General features: G+C 42.7%; 1 protein-coding gene across 3 annotated transcripts in view; it reads left to right on the top strand.

Moving 5' to 3' along the window:
* The window catches only part of fmnl2b (formin-like 2b), a 41,933-nt gene that overhangs the window by 7,226 nt on the left and 15,736 nt on the right, over positions 1-18,971 (top strand). Inside the window, exons 3-27 of one of the 3 annotated variants that reach the window (XM_054798405.1) lie at positions 1,116-1,196; positions 1,577-1,653; positions 1,730-1,813; positions 1,885-2,028; positions 2,091-2,220; positions 2,287-2,363; positions 2,440-2,533; positions 6,883-6,957; positions 7,040-7,150; positions 7,218-7,367; positions 7,438-7,539; positions 7,621-7,841; positions 8,667-8,770; positions 8,840-9,031; positions 9,772-9,792; positions 12,559-12,683; positions 12,770-12,972; positions 13,039-13,273; positions 13,335-13,403; positions 15,214-15,294; positions 15,373-15,502; positions 15,574-15,734; positions 15,802-15,903; positions 15,982-16,080; positions 18,834-18,957. In XM_054798405.1, coding sequence (XP_054654380.1) covers positions 1,116-1,196; positions 1,577-1,653; positions 1,730-1,813; positions 1,885-2,028; positions 2,091-2,220; positions 2,287-2,363; positions 2,440-2,533; positions 6,883-6,957; positions 7,040-7,150; positions 7,218-7,367; positions 7,438-7,539; positions 7,621-7,841; positions 8,667-8,770; positions 8,840-9,031; positions 9,772-9,792; positions 12,559-12,683; positions 12,770-12,972; positions 13,039-13,273; positions 13,335-13,403; positions 15,214-15,294; positions 15,373-15,502; positions 15,574-15,734; positions 15,802-15,903; positions 15,982-16,080; positions 18,834-18,957 — 2,992 coding nt within the window. The remainder of the gene's footprint in view (positions 1-1,115; positions 1,197-1,576; positions 1,654-1,729; positions 1,814-1,884; positions 2,029-2,090; positions 2,221-2,286; positions 2,364-2,439; positions 2,534-6,882; positions 6,958-7,039; positions 7,151-7,217; positions 7,368-7,437; positions 7,540-7,620; positions 7,842-8,666; positions 8,771-8,839; positions 9,032-9,771; positions 9,793-12,558; positions 12,684-12,769; positions 12,973-13,038; positions 13,274-13,334; positions 13,404-15,213; positions 15,295-15,372; positions 15,503-15,573; positions 15,735-15,801; positions 15,904-15,981; positions 16,081-18,833; positions 18,958-18,971) is intronic. The other 2 variants (XM_054798413.1, XM_054798420.1) reach the window with 2 other exon arrangements.

Genomic DNA, 18,971 nt, shown 5'->3' with positions numbered 1-18,971 from the left:
TCCCGCCTTTACGGTCAAGGCCATTTTGGATATGAGAAGAAGGGGCAGGGGATACCAGTACTTGGTTGACTGAGAGGGGTACGGCCCCGAGGACCGCACGTGGGTCTCTCGCACCCTCATTTTGGACCCGCAATTACTGTCCGATTTTTACAGCTGCTTTCCGGAGAAGCCAGGTAGGCCGCCAGGTGGCGCCCATTGTTAGGAGGGGTGGGACTGTCGCAGTCATTGTGCCATTGCGTGGTGCACCTGTCTCCTTTTGTTTGTCTTCCTCCCAGATCCCATGGCCATGGCTGGAGGCGGAGCTGCTGAACGCACCTGAGCGTGATTGCCCACACTCTCTACTTAAGCTGACTGCGGACATCTGGGAAACGGCGGATTATTGCCAGATACTCCAGGACACACCTGCGTTTCAACTAGATTCTTGTTCCTATTCTATGTTCTCTAGTGTTCAGCAGCACCAGCCTTCAGCCGGCACTTAGTTTCAGTTTTTTCCTGGTTTACCTGTTTGTTGGAACCAGCGCCTTCTGTTCTCTTGCTTTACTACGGAATAAATTATGTAAAGACTCTTAACTGCCTCGTGCCTCTGCGTTCGGGATCCAAACCGTCCTCACACCGCACCGTGACAAGGACTGCCCCAACAATGTTCTGTGAGGTCTTGATCTCCTGCTGGAGTGAAGAGAATAAACTTGTCATCTAACAAGAATAACATAATATACAATTGCCCCACAGCACATTCTAAAAACAACATTGAACAAGAAAATTAAAGCAAACAGCAGCAGCAAAAAATGGAAAAAGCAGCTGTAGTTTTAGGAGAATAAAGTCAAAATATTAAGAGAAAAAAACGTGTAATCTGACAAGAATAACATTGTAATATTAGGAGCAAAAATAACATCATTTTTGTAGCATAAAGTTGAGATATTACAGAAAAAAGACCTTTTTATGAAGTTGTAATATTATGAGAAACAAACAAAACAGAATAAAGTTGTAATTTTGTGGAAAATGAAGTAAAATGTGATGGGAATAAAATGGTCGTATTGATGTTGATGTTGCAGCCTTTCAGAGGTTACAGGAAGTTGACAGAGATTTGCGCTAAAGACGTGATGTTTGTGTGGTAGGAGAGATTCCAAGTGAAGAACCCCCCGCACACGTACATCCAGAAGCTGCGAGGATTCCTTGACCCAGCCGTCACACGCAAGGTAAGGCGGGATAAAGGTCAACACAGCGTTGGTCCCGGTTGGTATATGATGACCATCACTTTCACTGTAAAACACAGAGACCCCTTCTACAAGTAATAACAACACCTCCTTCACACCCACATCTAACTCAGCCCACGAGTCAGTGAAACTCTAGTCTTTCACAACCCGTGAGTCAGTGAAACTCCAGTCTTCAGATAGCATGGGTGAGGCAGTGAACGATTCCATGGAGATAAATACCCATGAGTCCCAATTCAGTGAAAAAGGGGGGTGTGAAGGAGTCATTCATGACTTGCACATGTCAAACAAGTCTTTGACAGGACGTGACCCAGGCAAAGATGAACAATGCAACTTTTTTTTAATTTTTGGTTCTTTGTGTGTAGAAGTTCAGGAGGCGGGTCCAGGAGTCGACGCAGACGCTCCGAGAGCTTGAGATTTCTCTTCGCACAAACCACATCGGGTAGCGTACGACGAGTCAGCATGTGTGTGTGTTTGTGCATGCGTGCCTGACCTCGCCCACCATCCATTGTGTGCAGATGGGTCAGGGAGTTTCTAAACGAGGAGAACCGAGGTCTGGATGTTCTGGTTGAGTATTTGTCCTTGGCGCAGTATGCTGTCACGTGAGTCCAGAGAATAAAGTCTCGTTGTTGTTGCCACAGTAACACCGCATCACGCAGCTTTTTCTGTGCAGCTTCGACGGCGAGCAGTCCGAGTCTGGAGGAGACGCGGCTTCCATCGACTCTCCGTGGAGTCGCTCCATTGAGGATCTCCATGGTGACTGCAGCCTCCCGTCCCCGTCCTCCTCTGTACCCAGAGCGGCACGACACTCCATCAGGTGAGAAAGAGAAGTACCACGTGCCGGCAGTCCGAGTCTCTGACGCCGTTGCCTTTTGCTAGCAGCTCCACGTTGGTGGCCCGCTCCAACACGCTGCCCAGCAGTCGCACGCTGAAGAACTCCAGACTGGTATGCAAGAAAGACGACGTCCACGTGTGCATCATGTGTCTGCGAGCCGTCATGAACTACCAGGTGAGGCGTTCCCTCTTTCACGGGAAGTAACCTACGGCAGTAACGCTGCGTCCATGTCCTCCTCAGTACGGGTTCAACATGGTGATGTCTCATCCGCATGCTGTCAACGAAATCGCTCTCAGCCTCAACAACCGGAACGCCAGGTGAATGCTCGCACACGCACTACACGCACCACACGCCATCCTAGCAGCAACCCCTCTCCTGGGACGCCCCCCGCAGGACCAAGGCTCTTGTGTTGGAACTACTGGCGGCCGTGTGTTTGGTCCGAGGAGGACACGAGATCATCTTGTCTGCCTTCGACAACTTCAAAACGGTAAACAACGACCGTCGACGTCACACACTTGCTTGTCCAGCCAACGCCAAAACACGAGAGCATGCGATGGAGCTATGCTAAGATGTCTTGTGCCTTGCCTGGGAATATTCTCGCTCATCCACGTCATCGTGCAACTGATACATATTTCATATTCAGCTTTGTCATCTGCTGTCATAGCTACGTTACTCTTTCATCTTTTCTACCATTTTTGCTGTGTTTTTTTTGCACATATTGCAACTTTCTTATAGAATTACTTATTCCCCAACCTAACTGTACAAAAATTACAACTTTATTTTTTGTTGTCATTCACTTGTTTGTTTCTCATAATATTACAGCTCCAAAAAAAGATGTCACCTCTATGCTACTGAAATGACGTTACTTTTCCTCATCATATTACCACTTTCTTCTTTTCTCATGAGAATATGACTTTTTTCTCATAATATTTTCACTTTATTCTCATAAAATTACAGCGTTTGTTTCCATTTGTGCTGCATTTTTTCTTTTGCAATTTTCCATCTATTTAAACCTACTTCTTGTTCATTTTCTTTTCAGGACTTTTTTTCCCAGAATATTATACATAAAAAAAAAAACAATCATGGCGTTAATGGTACTCATGGTGCCCAACCTCGGAGGACCTCGCCCGGTAGGCATAGCTGGTCACGGGGCTGTGCAGACCGTCATCCCATGACTGTGACGAACGCTCAAAATTACAGAAGAAGCAAACAATTACAAATTGCCACGTGGAACGTGAGAACCCTGTACGCGAAAGGAAAAATGGACAATGTGTTACAAGAGATGGACAGACTCAAAATCAATTGTCTTGGGCTCTGTGAAGTTAGGTGGACAAATGCAGGGCAGTTCAAAAAGGAAGGTAAAACTGTGATTTATTCCGGAGGCGAAGAACATCAACGAGGTGTGGCGCTCATCCTGGATGACCAGACCTCAAAATCCGTAATGGCAATTTGGCCAAAATCTGACCGAACACTTCTAGTTAAACTCAAATCTAGTCCTTTCGATATCAACCTAGTTGTGGTATACGCATCTACCTCAGAATCAGATGAGGCCACCATAAATAGCTTCTACGGGGAACTGGACGATATCTACGATCATTGTAAGTCTCAGGAGGTCAATATTGTAATGGGCGATTTCAATGCAAAAGTAGGCTGTCAGCCTTTTGCCAAAACAGTTGGTCCCTTCGGTCTCGGCGAGAGAAACGAACGCGGTGAGAGACTCATCGATTGGTGTGAGGAAAAGAATCTTGTGGTCATGAATACGTGGTTTGATACTCATCCCCGTCGTCTATATACATGGATCAGTCCAGGTGAACGCGTACAAAATCAAATCGACTACATTCTTGTGAGTAAAAGATTTCGCCCATCAATTACTAAGGTAAAAACGTACCCAGGCGCAGATGTCAACAGCGACCATATTCCAGTTGTTGCCAATGTTCGACTGCATATCAAGACCATCAGGAATCCCACTCACAAACTGAAATTCATGTTCAACTCTCTTCGAAATCTAACAATAAGGACTAACTTCAAACAGGCTGTACTCGATGGCATCGACAGCGATCGTGAGATGTCCTCTGAATCTCAATGGAAAGCTCTAAAAGACAGTATAGTATCAGCAGCTGAACAAACAATTCTAACAGAGCAAAAACGACAACAATCATTGTCTTGGATGACAGATTAGATACGAAATCTTATGGAAGAGCGAAGACAAGCTAAAAACGACTCCCAGAAGTATGGCCAAATCCACAGAGAAATCATCCAGAAATGCACACAGGCCAAGGAGGCCTGGCTCGAGGAAAAATGCCAAGAAGTCGATCGACTAAAAGACCAAAACTCGCACGAGATGTTCAAAAGAATCAGTGAAATCGCTGGCAAAAAGTCATCTTCACCATCTAGATGTATAAAGTCAACAAAAGACGACGTTCTTTACAAACCTGCAGACGTCGCAAAACGCTGGACAGAATACCTCGGCCAACTCTTTGAAGATGAGGCTTTAGAAGACCCAAAGCGCATGCCAACAACGGGTCCCTCCATCTTAAAGGATGAAATCCGCTGGGCTCTTCGAAGAATGAAACTCAACAAAGCAGCGGGACCTGATGAGGTCATCACTGAAATGCTCCCCGCGCTAGGTGATGAGGGAATCAACCTCTTACACAGTCTTATCAACAAAATCTATGATACCGGTGACATACCAGACGACATGCTGAAATCCATTTTTATTGCCTTGCCAAAAAAACCAAACACCCTCGAACACCCGCGAGAATCACCGAACAATCAGTCTCATGTCACACACCCTGAGGCTAATGCTAAAAATCGTGCTGAATAGGTGCTGGAAGAAGATTCACTTCAAAATCCCAGAGTTCCAGTATGGCTTTATGCCTGACAGAGGGACCAGAAACGCAATCTTTATCTTAAGAATGCTGAGTGAAAGAAGCATTCAACATCAACAAGACTTTTACATTTGCTTCATTGACTACAAAAAAGCTTTCAATCGGGTTCGGCATAGCAAACTTCTTCAACTCCTCAAGGACATTGAAACAGATGACAAAGACGCTATCAAACTGCCTGAGGGACTGACAGACTGGATTGAGATAAATCGTGGTGTCCGGCAAGGTTGTGTAATGAGCCCAGACTTCTTCAACCTCTACAGCGAGGAGATCCTTGGTCACCTTGAAGAGGTGGAGGAAGGTGTAGCACTTACTGGACAGCTCATCAACAACATCAGATATGCCGATGATACAGCCTTGCTGGCCTCAAGCGAAGAAGGACTACAAAGGCTACTCGACGTGACCGTTCAAACCTCGCAAGAACTCAGTCTTGAGATAAACTGCAAAAAGACTTTCTGAATGATTGTCCCCAAGGAGTCTCCCTCGCCGAGATGCAATCTCAAATGTGATGACAAAACGATCCAACAGGTCGAGTCTTTCAACTACCTAGGGTCCTTAATCACCTCAGATGGTCGCTGCTGCCAAGAGATAAAACGAAGAATAGCTTTAGCGAAATCTAGCTTCAATCAGATGAGCTCCATTTTCCGCAAGCTGTCCCTTCTGCTAAAATGTAGGCTTCTTAAATGTTAATATGGCCAATTCTACTTTATGGATGTCAGTCCTGGACAATAACAGCGGAAACCAAGCGCAACATCGACGCCACAGAAATGTGGCTTTATCGGCGTATGCTACGCATTCCCTATACGGCACACGAAACAAACGAGGCAGTCTTGCAACGAATGGACCAAAAACGACAACTTCTCGACATCATCCAATGCTGGCAGCTCAGTTTTGTTGGACACGTCATCCGAAAAGGGAAGATAGAAGACCTAAGTCTTTCGGGCAGGATTCCTGGGAAAAAAGCTAGAGGAGGACAAAGGATCCTGTTATTACAACAACTGAAAGAGGCGTCCGGACTACGAACAACGAAAGAAATCTGGAACGCTGCAAAAAATCATCAGTTACATCAGCACCATATACATTCAATGCGTCGTCGAAGCCAGGTACTGGCATGACACTCAAAGAGAGAGATACATTTTAATTTTCCAAAAATGACAACTTTATTCTTTGTTTTTTTTGTTTCTCATAATACTTTGGTTTTAAATAAATAATGTATTTTGTCTTTAATATTTCAACTCTGTGCTACATTATTCTTCCTTACAATATTATAAGTTTGTTCTTGGAAAATGTTGGCTTTTTTCTCATTAGAATACGCCTTTTTTCTCCTAATATTTTGACTTTTTTCTTGTAAAATGACAGCTGTTTTTTTCCATTTTTGCTGTCATTGTTTGTTATTTTGACATTTTCCAAGTATTTCAATTTTCTTCTTGTAATAATGACTTTATTCCCATAATTTGACAACTTTATTCCCATAATATGGCGACTTTATTTCCATAATTTAACAACTTTATTCCCATAATTTGACAACTTTATTCCCATAATATGGCAACTTTATTCCCATAATATTATACATTTTACCCCAACTTCATTTTCCAAAAATGACAACTTTATTTTTGTTTTGTTTGTTGCTCATAATATTTGGCTTTAAATAAATAATGTATTTTGTCTTTAATATTTCAACTCTATGCTACATTATTCTTCCTTACAATATTGGTTGTCATTTGCTTCTCATAATATCAGGACTTACAAAAAAATAACGTGATTATTTCTTGAGTATTTATTACTAGCACGCGTATATTTTTATTTTTCCTCGAAATATTGGGACGTTATTCTAATAAAATGAGAAATGGTCATATTTGGACTTCATTGTCATCAATTGCTGTTGTTTGCATGTGTGAAATGCTATTTTTGGAAGGTGCAGGTGGTCGCTTGACAGCTTGATGTGTTGCAGGTATGCTCAGAGTCCATGCGTTTTGAGAAACTGATGGAGCATTTCAAGAATGAAGACGACAACATTGACTTCTTGGTAAGTAGCGTATGTGTCCAGTCAGGACCTCTGGTGTACTTGTAGGGCGCTCACCGCTTTTGTGCTTCTTGTTGCTTGGCAGGTGGCCTGCATGCAGTTTATCAACATTGTGGTCCACTCAGTGGAAGACATGAACTTCAGGGTCCACCTGCAGTACGACTTCACCAAACTCAACCTGGATGAGCACCTGGAGGTAACACCGGGGTCCACGTGACCCAGCAGAACCGTACCTGATCCCTGCTCCCTCCGTCATCTACCAGAGGCTGAAGCACACGGAGAGCGACAGGCTCCAGGTGCAGATTCAGGCGTACCTGGACAACGTGTTTGATGTGGGGACCCTGCTGGAGGATGCAGAGACCAAAACAGCTGCACTGGAAAGGGTGGAAGAGCTGGAGGAGAACCTGAGCACCGTGAGACAAGCCGAGACCGACAAGTGACGAGGCGGACGACGTTGACCCGCTGATATCTTTCTCTCCTCAGATGTCAGAGCGTCTGCTTGACGTGGAAAACGAAGCCATGCTGAAGATCGTGGAACTGGAGAAGCAGCTGATGCAAACCAACAAGGAGTTGGACCACCTCCGGGTCAGTACTGTTAGCAAGGACAAATACTACTCCTTGACTAATAATACAACAGACTAGTTGTCTTCTTACTCTGTCCTCCAGGAAGTGTATGCCAGCGCCAACACACAGGTACACACGCTGCGGCGGATCGTTCGCGAGAAGGACCAGACCATCCGTCGCCAAAGTCGTCTGGAGCGTCAGGCCCAGGAGGCCCAGCAAGCAGGAGGTCCTGGAGCTCCTCAACCCCAAAGAGGAGAGGGTGACGGGGGCGTGGTGAATTCTGCCTCTCCCTCACCTCCTCCTTGTCCCAATCTCTCCCCCAGGTAGGGCATCTGCCAAACATCTGCTGCATATTCCCTTCAAAGTCACAGTAACACACAGGTGTTCACCATTTCCACAATGAAAGGCTAAAACCAATCCAACCTAAGCAGCTACAGGACATATACTAGACCACATGCTACTGTGAAAATACTAGACCACATACTAAGCATCCACTGTAAATATACTAGACCATATGCTACTGTAGATATATTAGACCATATGCTACTGTAGATATACAGGTGCTAGACCATATTCTACTGTAAATATACTAGACCACATGCTACTGTAAATATACTAGACCACATGCTACTGTAAACATACTATATGCTACTGTACACATACTAGACCACATGCTACTGTAAACATACTATATTCTACTGTACACATACTAGACCACATGCTACTGTAAACATACTATATGCTACTGTACACATACTAGACCACATGCTACTGTAAACATACTATATGCTACTGTACACATACTAGACCACATGCTACTGTAAATATACTAGGTCACATGCTACTGTAGATATACTAGACCACATGCTACTGTAAACATACTATATGTTACTGTAAATATACTAGACCACATGCTACTGTAAACATACTATATGCTACTGTAAATATACTAGACCACATGCTACTGTAAATATACTAGACCACATGCTACTGTAAACATACTATATGCTCCTGTAAATATACTAGACCACATGCTACTGTAAACATACTATATGCTACTGTAAATATACTAGACCACATGCTACTGTGGACAGTAGCCCCCAACCTGGGCCAGCATGCAGTAAGAAATTATTATTCCTACCATCTAGCCCTGAGATGGTAACCTATCATAACACGGGACCAGGAGTGGGCGGAGCTCCAGATAGGCCGGCCCCACCCGCACCCCCACCTCCACCACCAATGCCAGCTTCAGGTGGGTCACCAACTTCTTCCATGATGACGGTGATGATGATGAAGTACTTCCTGTCTTTGTTCTTGACAGTGTCCAACGGGGTGTACCCTGCCCCTCCCCACCCTGCTCCTCCTCTTCCCCCGCCACCTCCGCCCCCCCCTCCATGTCGCACCAGCGAGCTCTCGTCCACCCTCCCCATGCCGCCGCCTCCTCCCCCGGTGGCCCCCCCTCTGCCGGGCTCAGGGGGGTCGCCCACCGTCATCTTCAACTCTGGGCTGGCAGGTGAGCACACACAAACATCTTCATGAACCTTTATCTTTAACTTTACTTACCTTGACCCTTACCCTTACCTTTACCTTTACCTTTCCTTACCTTGATCCTTACTCTTACCTTTATCTTTACCTTTCCTTACCTTGATCCTTATCCTTACCCTTACCCTTACCTTTATCTTTACCTTTCCTTACCTTGACCCTAACCCTTACCTTGACCCTTAGCTTTATCTTTACCTTTACTTTAACTTGACCCTTACCTTTATCTTTACCTTTCCTTACCTTTCCTTACCTTGACCCTTACCTTTATCTTTACTTTTACTTTAACTTGACCCTTACCTTTAACTTCACCTTTTCTTACCTTTCCTTACCTTGACCCTTACTTTTATCTTTACCTTTCCTTACCTTGACCCTTACCCTTACCTTTATCTTTACCTTTACTTTAACTTGACCCTTACCCTTACCTTTACCCTTACCTTTATCTTTACCTTTGCCTTTACCTTTCCTTACCTTGACTCCCACCCCCACCCTTACCCTTACCCTTACTTTACCTTTACCTTGACCTTGACCTTTACCTTTGCCTTTGCCTTTCCTTACCTTGACCCTTACCCTTACCCTTACCCTTACCTTTATCTTTACCTTTATATTTGTGTGTTCACGTGCATTTGCCTCCAGGGTCTAGATTGTTCTAGAATGTTCTGTCTTGGGACAGGAAGGCACTAACACCTTTCTTCTCTTTTATTCTGCTGCCAGAGGGACCACTCAAGTTATTCTGTACGTTTACGTCACCTGTCCATCATCCATCCACGTTAGTACTGTCCATCATCCATCCATGTTAGTACTGTCCATCATCCATCCACGTTAGTACTGTCCATCATCCATCCATGTTAGTACTGTCCATCATCCATCCACGTTAATACTGTCCATCACCTGTCCATCATCCATCCACGTTAGTACTGTCCATCATCCATCCATGTTAGTACTGTCCATCATCCATCCACGTTAGTACTGTCCATCATCCATCCACGTTAGTACTGTCCATCATCCATCCATGTTAGTTCTGTCCATCATCCATCCATGTTAGTACTGTCCATCATCCATCCACGTTAGTACTGTCCATCATCCATCCATGTTAGGAACTGTCCATCATCCATCCATGTTAGTACTGTCCATCATCCATCCATGTTAGTACTGTCCATCATCCATCCACGTTAGTACTGTCCATCATCCATCCATGTTAGTACTGTCCATCATCCATCCACGTTAGTACTGTCCATCATCCATCCATGTTAGTACTGTCCATCATCCATCCACGTTAGTACTGTCCATCATCCATCCATGTTAGTACTGTCCATCATCCATCCACGTTAGTACTGTCCATCATCCATCCACGTTAGTACTGTCCATCATCCATCCATGTTAGTTCTGTCCATCATCCATCCATGTTAGTACTGTCCATCATCCATCCACGTTAGTACTGTCCATCATCCATCCATGTTAGGAACTGTCCATCATCCATCCATGTTAGTACTGTCCATCATCCATCCACGTTAGTACTGTCCATCATCCATCCATGTTAGTACTGTCCATCATCCATCCATGTTAGTACTGTTCATCATCCATCCACGTTAGTACTGTCCATCATCCATCCACGTTAGTACTGTCCATCATCCATCCATGTTAGTACTGTTCATCATCCATCCACGTTAGTACTGTCCATCATCCATCCATGTTAGTACTGTCCATCATCCATCCACGTTAGCACTGTCCATCATCCATCCATGTTAGTACTGTCCATCATCCATCCACGTTAGTACTGTCCATCATCCATCCATGTTAGTACTGTCCATCATCCATCCACGTTAGCACTGTCCATCATCCATTCATGTTAGTACTGTCCATCATCCATCCACGTTAGTACTGTCCATCATCCATCCATGTTAGTACTGTCCATCATCCATCCACGTTAGTACTGTCCATCATCCATCCATGTTAGTACTGTCCATCACCTGTCCATCATCCATCCACGTTAGTACTGTCCATCATCCATCCATGTTAGTACTGTCCATCATCCATCCATGTTAGTACTGTCCATCATCCATCCACGTTAGTACTGTCCATCATCCATCCATGTTAGTACTGTCCATCATCCATCCACGTTAGTACTGTCCATCATCCATCCATGTTAGTACTGTCCATCATCCATCCATGTTAGTACTGTCCATCACCTGTCCATCATCCATCCACGTTAGTACTGTCCATCATCCATCCATGTTAGTACTGTCCATCATCCATCCACGTTAGTACTGTCCATCATCCATCCATGTTAGTACTGTCCATCATCCATCCATGTTAGTACTGTCCATCATCCATCCATGTTAGTACTGTCCATCATCCATCCACGTTAGTACTGTCCATCATCCATCCACGTTAGTACTGTCCATCATCCATCCATGTTAGTACTGTCCATCATCCATCCATGTTAGTACTGTCCATCATCCATCCATGTTAGTTCTGTCCATCATCCATACACGTTAGTTCTGTCCATCATCCATCCACGTTAGTACTGTCCATCATCCATCCATGTTAGTACTGTCCATCATCCATCCACGTTAGTACTGTCCATCATCCATCCATGTTAGTACTGTCCATCATCCATCCATGTTAGTTTTGTCCATCATCCATCCATGTTAGTACTGTCCATCATCCATCCATGTTAGTTCTGTCCATCATCCATACACGTTAGTTCTGTCCATCATCCATCCATGTTAGTACTGTCCATCACCTGTCCATCATCCATCCACGTTAGTACTGTCCATCATCCATCCATGTTAGTACTGTCCATCATCCATCCACGTTAGTACTGTCCATCATCCATCCATGTTAGTACTGTCCATCATCCATCCATGTTAGTACTGTCCATCATCCATCCATGTTAGTACTGTCCATCATCCATCCATGTTAGTACTGTCCATCATCCATCCACGTTAGTACTGTCCATCATCCATCCACATTAGTACTGTCCATCATCCATCCATGTTAGTACTGTCCATCATCCATCCATGTTAGTACTGTCCATCATCCATCCATGTTAGTTCTGTCCATCATCCATACACGTTAGTTCTGTCCATCATCCATCCACGTTAGTACTGTCCATCATCCATCCATGTTAGTACTGTCCATCATCCATCCACGTTAGTACTGTCCATCATCCATCCATGTTAGTACTGTCCATCATCCATCCATGTTAGTTTTGTCCATCATCCATCCATGTTAGTACTGTCCATCATCCATCCATGTTAGTTCTGTCCATCATCCATACACGTTAGTTCTGTCCATCATCCATCCATGTTAGTACTGTCCATCACCTGTCCATCATCCATCCACGTTAGTACTGTCCATCATCCATCCATGTTAGTACTGTCCATCACCTGTCCATCATGTGTATGTCCATCAGGCAATGAAGGGTGTGTGAAGCAGGAAGCGTGTGCGTAGGTGAGTGTTTTCCAGCAATGACTTTGTGATGACGTGTGTTGACAGCGGTGAAGATCAAGAAGCCCATCCAGACCAAGTTTCGGATGCCGGTGCTGAATTGGGTTGCTCTGAAGCCGAGTCAGATCAACGGCACGGTCTTTAACGACATTGACGATGAAGCCATCCTGCAGGTAAGTCAAGGTGGGCGGGAAGCAGAAGCAGAGCCCCTGCTGTGTGCTGGAACATCTCGAAGAAGGTGTGCCGTGCTTGTGTGCAGGATTTGGATGTGGAGGCGTTTGAGGAGCTGTTTAAGACAAAGGCTCAGGGTCCAGCCATGGATTTAACTCTGTCCAGACACAAGCTTCCTCAGAAGGCTCCGTCCAGAGTTTCTCTCCTGGATGCCAACCGGGCCAAGAACCTGGCTATCACGCTGAGGAAGGCCGGCCAGGGTCCAGAGGTCATCTGCCGCGCCATCCACACGTAAGACCGTCCCGTCCCCCGCCCCCGTGCAGGCCGCCGTGGCTAACTGGGACTGTGCCGGCGTAGGTTTGATCTGCGGAGCGTTCGAGTGGACTTTGTGGAGTGCCTGATGCGCTTCCTGCCGACAGAAGCCGAGGTGAAGCTTCTGCGCCAATACGAGAGAGACCGCAAGCCTTTGGAGGCGCTGAGTGACGAAGACAGCTTCATGATCCACTTCAGCCGCATTGAAAGACTCAACCAGCGCATGTCCATCATGACCTTCATGGGCAACTTCAGCGACAACGTGCAGCTGCTCACACCGGTACGCACCTTCTCACGTGCACGCACACACGCACTTTGTAACATGTGGCGTTCCCTTACAGCAACTCCACGCCATCATCGCTGCGTCTGTTTCCATTAAATCATCTCAGAAGCTCAAGAAGATACTTGAGGTCAGCTGGCTTCCATTATTACACATAGCAAAAAACTTTCATGTTGTATGCTAGCAAGTGATGCTGTACATGCAGTAGTTCAATGCGTCTCACCTCTGTCAGCATACAGTATTATTCATACTAGATCTACTTCACTCTTTTTGGTATATTTCTATGATTAGCTACATTTTATTATTACACATCATATTATCACTTTATTCCCATCATTTGACTTTATTCCCATAATATGATGACTTTATTCCCGTAATATTATGACTTTACTCCTATAGTATTATAACTTTATTCCCATAATATTATGTCTTTACTCCTATAGTATTATGATTTTATTCCCATAATATTATGACTTTATTCCTATAGTATTATAACTTTATTCCCATAATATTATGTCTTTACTCCTATAGTATTATGATTTTATTCCCATAATATTATGACTTTATTCCTATAGTATTATAACTTTATTCCCATAATATTATGTCTTTACTCCTATAGTATTATGATTTTATTCCCATAATATTATGACTTTATGCCTATAATATTATAACTTTATTCCCATAATATTATGATGTTATTCCTGTAATATTATAACTTTATTCCCATAATATTATGACTTTATTCCCATAATATTATAACTTTATTCCCATAATATTATGACTATATTCCAATAATATTATGATTTTATTCCAATAATATTATAACTTTAGTCCTAGAATATTTTGACTTTATTACTATAGTATTAAGATTTTATCCCCATAATATTATGACTTTATTCTGAAAATAGGACTTTATTCCCATAATATTATGACTTTGTTCCAATAATATTATGATTTTATTTCCATAATATTATGACTTTACTCCAATAATATTATAACTTTATTCCCATCATATTATGACTTTGTTCCAATAATATTATGATTTTATTCCAATATTATTATAACTTTAGTCCTAGAATATTTTGACTTTATTCCTATAATATTATGACTTTATTCCAATAATATTATGACTTTATTCTGACAATATGACTTTATTCCCATAATATTATGACTTTGTTCCAATAATATTATGATTTTATTCCCATAATATTATGACTTTATTCCAATATTATTATAACTTTAGTCCTAGAATATTTTGACTTTATTCCTATAATATTATGACTTTATTCCTATAGTATTATGATTTTATTCCCATAATATTATGACTTTATTCTGAAAATATGACTTTATTCCCATAATATTATGAATTGTTCCAATAATATTATGACTTTATTCCTATAATATTATGACTTTGTTCAAATAATATTATGATTTTATTCCTATAATATTACGACTTTATTCCAATAATATTATGACGTTATTCCCATAATATTATGACTTTATTCCTATAGTATTATGACTTTGTTAAAATAATATTTTTATTTTATTCCCATAATATTATGACTTTATTCCAATAATATTATGACGTTATTCCTGTAATATTATAACTTTTTTTGTTTGTCATAATGTTCCATAATATTTCAAGTTTTTGCTGCTGACATTGTTTAAGTAAAAATAGGGCTTTTTTTCATCAGATGACCACTTTTTTCTTTTAATATTTTGACATTATTGTTGTAAAATGACTGCTGATTTCTCAATTTCTGCTGTTGTTTTTTTTAAGTTTTCTTGTTAAATGATATTTGTAGAATGTGTTGGGGGGCCAATAAAAAACACAACCGTGTGACGCAAAAGGCCTCCGGGCCGCAGTTTGGACCCCCGTGCATTAGGAGGTGAGGTGCTGCTGTTGATGTGAGCATGGTGGTGGTGTTTCCTTGTTGCAGATCATCTTAGCGCTTGGGAATTACATGAACAGCAGTAAGAGAGGTGCTGTGTATGGATTCAAACTACAGAGCTTAGACCTGGTAACACACACACACACACACACACGATGGTACAGTGTTAGCATGGTACTTAGAGTGTATGCATCCACGTGCTTTCAGCTCCTGGAGACCAAGTCTACGGACAGAACGCAGACGTTGCTTCACTACATCGCCAACGTGGTGAGAGAGAAATATCCTGCGGTGGCGCTCTTCTACAACGAGCTTCACTACGTGGACAAGGCGGCTGCAGGTTAAGCCCGGCTCACTGCATGTTCCGTGTGTGTGTGCGCGTGTGCTCACAAGCCTGTGTTTGTGCGCCAGTGAGTCTGGAGAATGTGTTGTGCGACGTGAAGGACCTGCAGCGAGGGATGGAACTCACCTGGCGGGAATTCAGCATGCAGCACAACTCCACCTTGAAAGACTTCATCAGCAGGAACGAATCACGACTCAACAAACTTCAGGAGGATGCGCGCATCGCCCAGGTACACACACACACACACACACACACACACACACAGAATGGCTGTCAAAGTGTTTGTGTGGCTGAAGGACGCGTTTGAAGACGTGGTGAAATTCTTTGGAGAGAGCTCCAAGACCATGCCGCCATCCGTCTTCTTCCCCGTCTTTGTTCGTTTCATCAAAGCTTACAGGGTGAGTCATCGCACCTTTACCTCCGTCTCTGCAAGCTTCACCTCACCTTTGTGTGTGTGTGTCTGTGTGTGTGTGTAGCTGGCTGAGGAGGACAATGAGCAGCGACGGCGTCAGGAGCAAATGATGTTGGAGAAACTGGAACAGGAGGAGCAGCAGCAGCAGGATGAAGAAACCAAGGTATTGTTTGCAAAAATCACATGCAAAAGTAACATAACATAACATACTATAAGCTAACATACTATAACGTAACGTACTGTACCATAACGAAACAGACAGTGACGTACTGTAACGTACCATAACGTAACATAACCTAACGTAACATACTATGACGTAACGTACTGTAGAGCAACATACAGTAACAAAATATACCATCACATACGTAACGTAACATACTGTAACATGTGTAGCGTAATGTAACGCATCATACAGTAACGTACCGTGACGTACCATAACTTAGCACACTGTAACTTGACATACTGTAACGTAACATTCCTTAACATACTGTAATGTACCATAACGTAACATATGTAATGCAATGTAAATATTGTGCTGTAACATAACACACCGTAAAGTAACATACCGTAACGTAATATTACATACGGAATGTAACATACGTAACATAACATACCGCACGATAATGTAACATTCAGTGGCATAACATATGTAATGTAACGTACTGCAACGCAACGTACTATAACATGACATACCGAACGTAACATAACATACAGAACGTAACGTAACATATGTAACGTACAATAACATAACATACAAAACGTAAACTAACATACGTAACATAACATACAGAACGTAACGTAATATAGGTAACATACTGTAACATAACATACCGAACGTAACATAACGTAATGTAACATGTCACGTACTGTGACATAACGTGCTGTAACGTAATGTACCGTAATACTGTAAAGTACCGTACCATCACGGTACACATACCGTACCATAATGTACTGTAACGTAACGTAACGTAACGTAATGCACCAATATGGCTGAAAAGGAGCAGGAAGAAGCTGAGCTAATTTCAGCCTTTTCTGCCTCTTAGTATTGTTTTTGTTAAAGTCAATAATAGAGAAATCATTATTAAATGAATAACATAATTACATTTGATTTAAATGAAGTTTAAATTCATAAATAAGATAAAGATAAATGACAGTAAATAGAAATGAATACTTACACAGAAGACAAGACACATTAACGAGGCTCAAGATGATGGATTGTATGAATAGGATGAAGTTGGATAGTAACACACAACAAGTGAAGTACAAGAGTAACTACAATGACAATCAATTAAAGAATAAATAGAAAACATACGCCAAATACAGAGTGAAGATAAATGATGAAAGTATACAGTAAGTAAGTGAATTAGAAGAGTAAACCAAATGAATCAGTGATATAATATTGATATCATATGTACAGTAGCTTGGGTAATGACAATGGCAAAGGAAAAGATGCCTCACAAATAAAAGTAATAAATAATAATATTACATTTGTCAAGATAGTTGGAAAATGTACAAAAAAACACAGCAACAATAGAAAAAACAGCTGACATTTTCCTCCAAAAATGAAGAAAAAAAAGTCAGCAAAAGGGGACATTTTATGAGCATAAACATGGAATATTATGATAAAATGATGTAATTTTAGTAGCATAGAGTTGTTATTTTTGGAAATCGTACATAGCGTACACTATCACATGGTAGCACATAGCGTACACTATCACATGGTAGCACATAGCGTACACTATCACATGGTCGCACATAGCGTACACTATCACATGGTAGCACATAGCGTACACTATCACATGGTAGCACATAGCGTACACTATCACATGTTAGCACATAGCGTACACTATCACATGGTAGCACATAGCGTACACTATCACATGGTAGCACATAGCGTACACTATCACATGGTCGCACATAGCGTACACTATCACATGGTAGCACATAGCGTACACTATCACATGTTAGCACATAGCGTACACTATCACATGGTCGCACATAGCGTACACTATCACATGGTCGCACATAGCGTACACTATCACATGGTAGCACATAGCGTACACTATCACATGGTAGCACATAGCGTACACTATCACATGGTCGCACATAGCGTACACTATCACATGGTAGCACATAGCGTACACTATCACATGGTAGCACATAGCGTACACTATCACATGGTAGCACATAGCGTACACTATCACATGGTCGCACATAGCGTACACTATCACATGGTAGCACATAGCGTACACTATCACATGGTAGCACATAGCGTACACTATCACATGGTCGCACATAGCGTACACTATCACATGGTCGCACATAGCGTACACTATCACATGGTCGCACATAGCGTACACTATCACATGTTAGCACATAGCGTACACTATCACATGGTCGCACATAGCGTACACTATCACATGGTCGCACATAGCGTACACTATCACATGGTAGCACATAGCGTACACTATCACATGGTCGCACATAGCGTACACTATCACATGGTAGCACATAGCGTACACTATCACATGGTAGCACATAGCGTACACTATCACATGGTAGCACATAGCGTACACTATCACATGGTAGCACATAGCGTACACTATCACATGGTCGCACATAGCGTACACTATCACATGGTCGCACATAGCGTACACTATCACATGGTAGCACATAGCGTACACTATCACATGGTCGCACATAGCGTACACTATCACATGGTCGCACATAGCGTACACTATCACATGGTAGCACATAGCGTACACTATCACATGGTCGCACATAGCGTACACTATCACATGGTTGACACAATATGAAAAAGGTTTGGCCGCTTGTGGTGTAGAAGATTGTTCCTTTGAGTTTTGTGATTTGTTGCGTGAGGTGAAGGGTCGTGCTTGTCTCCCATTGCCCCCCCAGTCGCCGTCCCATAAGGGCAAGCGGCAGCAGCAGGAGCTTTTAAGCGAGCTGAGACGACGACAAGGGAAGGACAGCCGCCACGTTTACGAGGGGAAGGACGGCGCCATCGAGGACATCATCACCGGTATCGTCCCGTCC

The sequence above is a fragment of the Dunckerocampus dactyliophorus genome, chromosome 1 (genome assembly GCF_027744805.1).
Source record: "Dunckerocampus dactyliophorus isolate RoL2022-P2 chromosome 1, RoL_Ddac_1.1, whole genome shotgun sequence".
NCBI classification, from domain to species: domain Eukaryota; kingdom Metazoa; phylum Chordata; class Actinopteri; order Syngnathiformes; family Syngnathidae; genus Dunckerocampus; species Dunckerocampus dactyliophorus.
Note: the sequence above shows the minus strand (reverse complement) of the source record. Positions and strands in the feature narration are given on the sequence as shown.